Genomic DNA, 8,161 nt, shown 5'->3' with positions numbered 1-8,161 from the left:
TACACCTGCCAGACAACGCTGTCCCTGCCCGAGCCCCAGCCAATGCATACAGCACCTGGTGGGACTACTGCCACAGCTGTACTGCTCAGCTCCTCCCACCTCCAGTGGCTCCTCCTCCTCCTGTCCCTGTTGGGCAACTCTGGGCAGTAGCTGGCACAGGGGAGCTGTGGGGGCACGTGCCAACCATTGGACACCCAGCCAGGCAGTGGGGAAGCTGCAGCTTGTGGGGCTCCTGTCCTAGTGCATGGGGCTCCAGCTCCAGGTCCCAGCAGCTTCCTACCCACTCCGCTGCCTGCAGATGGCTGCTCATCATGCCAGGTGGCCAAGTGGGTGGAAGGTGGCTGAAAGCTAGAGCTGGAGCCCTGCACATTTGGGCAGAAACTGCCTGGTGCAGGTTCCTCCCGCCTCGCTGGACACCTGCTGCCCAGCACGTCTCCATGGCTCCCTTGTGCTACTTGCTGCCCGGAGTGGTGCAGCAGGGGCAAGAGCAGGAGGAGCTGCTGGAGGCAGGGGAGCTAAGCAGTACCTGGGCAGGTATGGCAGGAGCCCCAACAAGAAGTTGTGCATGCTAGCCAGGCCCAGGGTCATCTGGCAGATGTGGCGCTGGTGCTGGGGCAAGTACAGTGCCAGCTGCCCTAGATGGGAGTGGGCAGGGCTTGGCCCCATGTGGAGTGCCAGGGTAGGGGGAGCAGGGCAGCCACAGGCCAGTCACAATCAGTTGGCAGGTGCCCATCCCCTGGCCTGATCCAATCAGTTGGAGGCCAAATCCAGCCCACAAGCCATATTTTTCCCACCCTTGATTTAGAATAATTACATAAACTACAGGGCACGGTCCGTGGGCCCGCACTGTTCAACGTCTTCATTGGCAACTTGGACGAAGTGGTGAAAAGCACCTTATTCAAGTTTGCAGATGACACTAAGATGTGGGGAGAAGTGAGCACACTAGAAGAAAGGGACAGCCTACAACTAGATTTCGACAGGTTACAGAGGGGGGCAGATGAGAACAGGATGCGTTTCAATATGGACAAGTGCAAGGTATTGCACCTGGGGAGGAAGAACCAGCAGCATACCTACAGGCTGGGGAACTCCCTTCTCATCAGCACAGAGGCAGAAAAGAATCTTGGAGTCGTTATTGATTCCAAGATGAACATGGGCCGGCAGTGTGGGGATGTGGTCAGGAAGGCTAACCACACCTTGTCATGCATCCACAGATGCATCATGAGCAGGTCCAAGGAGGTGATACTCCCCCTCTATGCGGCACTGGTCAGGCCGCAGTTGGAGTACGGCATCCAGTTCTGGGCACCGCACTTCAGAAGGGATGTGCACAACATCGAGAGGGTCCAGAGGAGGGCCACTCTCATGATGGGGGGCAGCAAGATAAGTCCTATGCAGAGAGGCTATGGGCCCTGAACCTGTTTAGCCTCCACAAAAGAAGGCTGAGAGGGGGTCTAGTGGCCACCTATAAGCTTGCCAAGGGGGACCAGCAGGCAGTGGGAGAGTCCCCCTGAGCACTACTGGGAGTAACAAGGAACCACGGCCATAAGTTGACTGAGAGTAGATTCAGGCTTGACATCAGGAGACACTACTTCACAGTCAGGGTTGCTAGGAGCTGGAACCAACTTCCAAGGGAAGTGGTACTCACCGCTGCCCTGGGGGTCTTCAGAAGGAGGCTGGACAACCACCTAGCCAGGGTTATTTGATCCCATAGCAGGGGTTCAGACTTGATGATCTGCTTAGGTCCCTTCTGACCCTACCAACTATGAAACCATGAAACATACTATAACAAAACAAAATTTGCTATTTTTTTCCCCAGTTTTTCATCAGTTCAAACCTTGAGAGCTTTACCCCATTTTTAATCAACTCTCATGAGGAAGAATAGGGAGTGGGATGGTCCAGGTGCTAAGGCATATGGATTACAGCCAGAGTTGCAAATTTAATACTATAACAGAAGCATTCATGGTATGGCCTGTCAGAGTCCAAATCTGGGAATTTTGCTAAATACTTTGTTACAAGGACCCAAAAAAAGGGATTAGGGAGAAAATCCCAACCTGAACAAAAATCACATGGCCTGACTCATATAATTAGTAAAGAATAAGGCCCCAAATCCTGCATTTAAGTCTGAATGGATGGGTTTCTCTCCTTGATCCATATACAGATCCAGTGAAGTCAATGATGTTCCTTGAGGTCATAGCTTTACACCTGCTGAAAGATCAGGACTAGAAACTGTACACATGTGTGGAAAGAAGTCAGCATTCTGAATCCTTGATAAATACATTCATGTGCAAAGCATATTTTCCATTAGACTTTTCATAGCTTTGAAGAGAATTAACTTTCGTCTTTGTAATTTATGGGTATTAGCTTTCACATGACTATTTGAAAAAGGCAGTTATGTCCTCGGATTCACTTTGTGTTTTACATTTGCAGAGTAGTAGTTCAATTGGTCTTACATTTCTAAGACAAATACAAATGTGCCTATAAATGGTAAGTGGTGGGTGGTGACAATGCATATAAATATCTAAATTATTTGCAAATGACATACTCTGGATGCTGGAGGACAATGAGGGAACTTTCTGGTTGTGATTACTAAGTTTAGAGCCAGGATTTAAGAAAAAATGGCCAAGGATAAAAGTTTTAAAAGCATGCAAGTGACTGAGGAACCTCAGAAGAGACTTACGAACTCAGGAGTTTAAATGTCATTGACAATCACAGCCCAAATTCTGAAAGGGGATGTAGGTGGTGTAATCTCAGAGTACACCTAACTGGGGGGGAAGAGGAGCCAACCTTTTTTTATCCAAGAGGCTGGTGGTTAGACCACATACTGAGGAAATGGGAGACCTGTGATCTAATCTAAGTCTACCTCTGCCTAGGGTTTGAACCTACATCTCTTTCTGCTTCCTGCTCAATCACCTGCTCTGATTTCTGCCCCTTCCATTATCTACCGCATGCCACACAGAGGCTGCCTGAGTCACTTGCAGCTGCCCAAAACCAACAGGCTATGGGCTTCTGGCTAAAACTGAGCCCCCGGGCAGCCAACAGGACAAGTTTCATGGAATCAGAAAAGCAAGCAACAGGAAGCCTGACCCTCTAGCCCAGCAAGGAAAGGATTCACCTAGGGTGGAGTGGGTCCCCTGCTCACATATTTCATCCAGTAATTATTTAACACAAAAGGAATTAGTGTCCCCAGGAGAAAGCCCGGGCTCCCTTCCTTCCCGGGGTATGCTCTCATTAGGCTGCAGTCAGGTGAAAGGTTATATAGCAGTAAGCAAGCAAGATAATGTTATTGTTATCTTTATTGAAACAGAAACATTAAGTTACACAACATTAGACAAAGTCATCCCTTGCCCAGTATCTGAGTCCCAGGGCACAGGCAAGAAAATGGTCCAGTTACTTGCAGGGCAACCAATGACTACGTTACGTTAAAACTGTTAACAATACACTCCTGTAATATAAGTGCACATATAGTACATAAATACAATACAACCATTCTCTGTTCCTCATTATCAAAACATAATTCCAATGGTTCAAGTTCTTCAGTTTAATTTAGCTGGTGATAAACTATATTGTCCATGTTAAGTGCATATTCATGCAAACTATATCCATTAATTCTGATGTTTGACAACCTGCATCTCAGCTGGCTATGCTCATTATAGTACTTTAAAAGCAGAATGTATATTCTTAACTGTCAATAGAGATGTTTGTCAGAGTTTGTATTGTTCTAAAACTTTGCTCATGTCTTTTCAAAACATTCTCATGTGCTGAGATGTGATGATCTCCCAGTAGTTTAATTTATGACAGTGTAGTGCCTTCTCAAATGAAATATATTAATAACATAGATATTCTGTGTTTGTGACTGAGCAGGACAACACATTAATTCATGACTGTTAAAATAAATATCCTACACTGTAGGAGAAGTAAAATATATAAAATAGAACAACGTAAATGCCTTGGTACATTGATAAATATTTTCAAGACACTTACTTGAGACACCCATTACATACAGCACTACCAACCTAAGAAACAGACAGACTCCTTCACACATGGTGGTTCAGATGGTAATAAGTTCGAAAGAAATATTGCTGGGAAGATGAGATATACTGTGGTTGGGATCTGTTTAGTTTTACACTTGGCTCAAGATTTTTAAAGATGGGAGCTGAAAGCTAGATTCTGAAGTCTGTAAGTAGGTTCCTAAATGCGCTGTTTAGTTTTCAAAAAGACTGAGCTGAATTCACTTGAGCCATTGATGTTGAATACTCATTACTTTCGTAGTTTCATGGTTGTTAGGGGCTGGAAGGGACCTTAAAGATCATTGGAAAGACTGCTGGGATCACTTCTAAAAATGAATAATTTATTAGACAGCTAAGGCACCCAGCTTTGGAAATCTTTGTCTTATTTAATAATGTCACGCCCACTAGGCCTGTGCGAAGCACAAAGTATTTGCTTTGGATTCGGAGGGACAGTGATTCGAATCACAGTCCCAATTCAATTCAGCCGAATCTGAAGATATTCGGTGCTGGATCTTACTCAGCCATGGCCTATACAGGCAGGCAGTGCCAGAAGGAGCAGCTGGGGGAGCAGGCGAATGAGCCCCAGCTTGAGTCAAAATCCCCTGGAGAAGCCTCAGGTCATCTAGCTGCCCCCCTGCCAGGGCGACGCAAGCAGTGCTGGCAGCCCTGGGAGAAGCCACAGGGACTAAGGGGAATGATTAAGAAGCTGGGGGATCAAACCGGTAACTTGGGGGAAGCCCCTGTTCATTCCCCCAGCTCCCAGTTGAATTCCCCAGCTCCCTCATCATTCCCTTCAGCCCCTGCAGCTTTTCCTGGGGCGGCCAGCACTGCCTGCCTTGACCCAGGGGGTACAGCCGGGGGAGCAGCTGGACGAGCTGCAGCTTCTCCCAGGGCTGCTGACTCAAGCTGTGGCATGTCCAGCTGCTCCTGCCAGCACTGCCTAGTGACTGCCTGTACAGTCTATGGCTGAGTCTCCAAATCTCTGTGAATTGATTTGGAGGCTTCTGATTTGACTTGGAGTGATCAATGGGTCTCCTAATTCAAGTTGGATTCAGAGATTCAGCTGCTGAATCAGGCTGAATCTCCTCCGAATCAAATCAGCTACTGAAGTTTTGCCAAAGATTAGCACTAAGCTCTGAATTAGCTAAGTGTCTCCAGTTCAAATCCTTCAGCATGTTGGTGGAAAAATCATTTAAGGGGCCTTTGCCATGATACAGTCAACTGAGAACAGATAATATGAATTGATTTGGCAATTATTTATCTTCCAAACCCACACAAACAGAAAAGAGGTGCAAAAACTCAGAAGAGAGACAGAAATCTATATTTCATTTACCAATCTGATTTTAAAACTTCTATAAAGAAAATGTTCCAGAGAAATTAAAATAAGTTTCACAGAAAAAAAACCCTCTCTCACCAGCTACTGTACCACTTTTGTAAAGAAGAGGGTTTTTTTGCTAGACATACACAGAAAAATTAGCTTCAAAATAGTCTTTAGAAACAGCTTAAAGAAGCCTGAAAGACTTTACATGGCAAAACTGAAGTTACCTTTCCCTTCGCCAATGGTTAGGTTTGTACGCCTCTTAGCAGCACTTTAATATTAGAAGTGCTGGGCAAGTTAGTAACCTAGTGTTATGTCTGCGGAGACTCACTCCTTTAAAGTGCCTGCCAAGTATTTAATTTTGCTTGTGTTGAAATGAAATGGAGAGCATTACTAAGAACAACTGAAGAACAACATGCAGTTCTTGCTTTCTGCCTTACTGGAAACATGTAAAAATGGAGATGAAAGCAGTATGATGCAAACACCATATGGTAGATAGCTGGGAAGTATTCTAAAAAAGAGACTACGTGTAGGGGCATAAAGGGAGGATTTTTGGCACAATATATTTCTTAAAGACAGTATACAATTAAATATATATTTTAGAAAAGAAGTCTCTGTATAATAGGATCCATCACAATAAACTCTATTTTTAAAAATAATCTAAGCCTTTTTAACAAAGACTTTGGCTTTGATTTTCGGGGTGGAATTCATCAAAGTGTTGGGTGTAGGGGCCACAGCAATACATAGCAGAACTACTCCAACGTAGGTTTCCATTTTGGAAATTTAAATGGTTCATTGGCCTCTTGCAGAACCCTGATTTTCACACACAGTTACTAGTTCACTGTTTTTTTTCACTCAAAAATGGATAGAAAGCAGCAAAATTCAGTAATGTGTATGTTAAATTCTACTTAAGGCAGAACAATGCAAAAATAATTGTTATGTAACTAATTACATGGCGCCACAATACAAATATAGTTAGCCAATCTGTGAACTTTTAGTAACAGGTAGAAAAATACAGCATTTTATATATTTGTACAGTTGTAATTAAGGATAGATTAATGATGTAAAAATGGTTCAATGGTTAGGACAGCAGTTACCAAAATGTAAAAAAATAAACCACTTACATCATTTGCTATCTTGTATCTGCTACTTCTGAATCACTGAAGGCAGTAACATTGTTTGATATGCAACACACTCTCTAACACTATCTTCCAATTCCAAGGAGGATAAAACAGTTTTTTAAAAAAATATGTACTTAAAATGAGTGCGTTTTTTCCGCTAAATCCTGAAAGCTGCTTCAGATAATTGGACTCCTGAGTCAGCATGGAATTTGTGAGGGCAACAGGGTGCTTCAATGGAGCCTGGCCATACCCACACCTGAGCAGCTGGAAAAGCCAGATCCTAAAACACGAGGCCCAGTGGACTGGAGAAGGATTTGCCTAAAGGAATTTGTTATTTTCTACATGCTTCAGCTACAACATTTGCTACTGATTTACTGTGTATGAAAAAAATGGCCTTGCGCCTAATGGCACATGACTTCACAACACTGGTGGTATTCAACTGCCACACTAAGCCTGATCCTGCAACCTTCTTGGTTGCAGAACTCACACTGAAGCCAATAAGAAAAGGGTATAAGAACAGTTGCAGTAATTTTGCAAAAACATCTTGCTTCAAGATGTACAAACTCACCGTGACCAGAACTAATCCACTACAATTACTGAAGGACATTGTAAGCAAATACTCTTCTAGATTTCAGAGGTTAAAAAAAAAAAAAAAAATCAGGTCCCTAGAATCATTAATAACAGTAAAACCTATCTCTTCCTATATACATGGTACCTAGAGTTCACTGGGCTGTAATTTGTCCTTTCACAGAGGACTGAAAGAAAGTCTATCTACCAATTAACTCCTATTCCAGCCCTTAAAACAGAGCTTTTGTGAGAGGCAAGTGCTGTGAAACCCACCTGTGCAGCGATTTCACTCTCTCCGAGTCAGAAGGACTTTTTGCTTTTCTGATTACATTTTGGTTTCCTTTACAATATATAAATTTAAAAAAAAAGAACTCTGCCCCATAACCAGCCCTATTATTTAACAGATGCAGCGGAGAAGGCTAGACAGATAGGGCATTAATACAAAGATCTGGTCTGAAGGAGTGATGAAATGGGCAAAGTAGGAACAGTAAGAAATGTGTGTTATTGTTCCAAAACTCATTTTCAATTTATTTCAGTGTGTTCCACGTGTAGGTCTTCAGGCTCTTCCATGATCTTTTGCTCCCAGTCAGAACCCACAATTGGGAACAAAACAGTTCTTGGCTGTCTGACTACTAGTTGAGACTACCTGTCAAACCTGTAGTGTTCAAACTGTCAAAGAGACCCTCTGTGGTGTTAACTAAGGCTGTAGAAGCAGGATAAATGATCTCTTCAACTGTCACATATGTCCCTGTTAAAAATCCAACTATTCCAATTATGGCTATAAAGATGTCCTTACATATTATCCAGGAACTTAAGTTTTCCTTGTAAAATGTGAGGATTTCAACCAAAGGTGGCAGAATCAACGCCAACGTGCTGCTGCTTACAGCTCCAACAAAAGATATCACCAGGTCCAAGCGTGGGATCAAGATAGCTACTGCACCTGAAAGACAGAGGAAAATCACTTGCTATTTTAAATTCAGTATATTAATGAAAAAAACCCTTAAAAATATGTAAGCAAATGAATCAAAAACTTTAATTTATTTCAGCAATCTGTCACCCTCTTCCAGTTCAAAACAGTGATTTGAAAAGTTCCCAGCCTCTGCTAACACAAAAATGTATACAATACATAAAGAAACAAATAGGAAAAAAAA

General features: G+C 43.3%; 1 protein-coding gene across 1 annotated transcript in view; it reads right to left on the bottom strand.

Annotated features, from left to right (window-relative positions):
• Positions 1–3,293: 3,293 nt before the first annotated feature.
• SLC36A4 (solute carrier family 36 member 4) overlaps positions 3,294–8,161 on the bottom strand; it is a 251,046-nt gene continuing 246,178 nt past the window's right edge. The window contains exon 11 of the mRNA XM_090030581.1: positions 3,294–7,950. Within this exon, the coding sequence (XP_089886707.1) occupies positions 7,643–7,950 (308 nt within the window). The 3' untranslated portion in view covers positions 3,294–7,642. The remainder of the gene's footprint in view (positions 7,951–8,161) is intronic.

The sequence above is a fragment of the Crocodylus siamensis genome, chromosome 1 (assembly GCF_052110815.1).
Source record: "Crocodylus siamensis isolate JL-2025a chromosome 1, ASM5211081v1, whole genome shotgun sequence".
Classification (NCBI taxonomy): domain Eukaryota; kingdom Metazoa; phylum Chordata; order Crocodylia; family Crocodylidae; genus Crocodylus; species Crocodylus siamensis.
The sequence above is the reverse complement of the archived record's forward strand: the minus strand, read 5'-3'. Positions and strand labels throughout refer to the sequence as shown.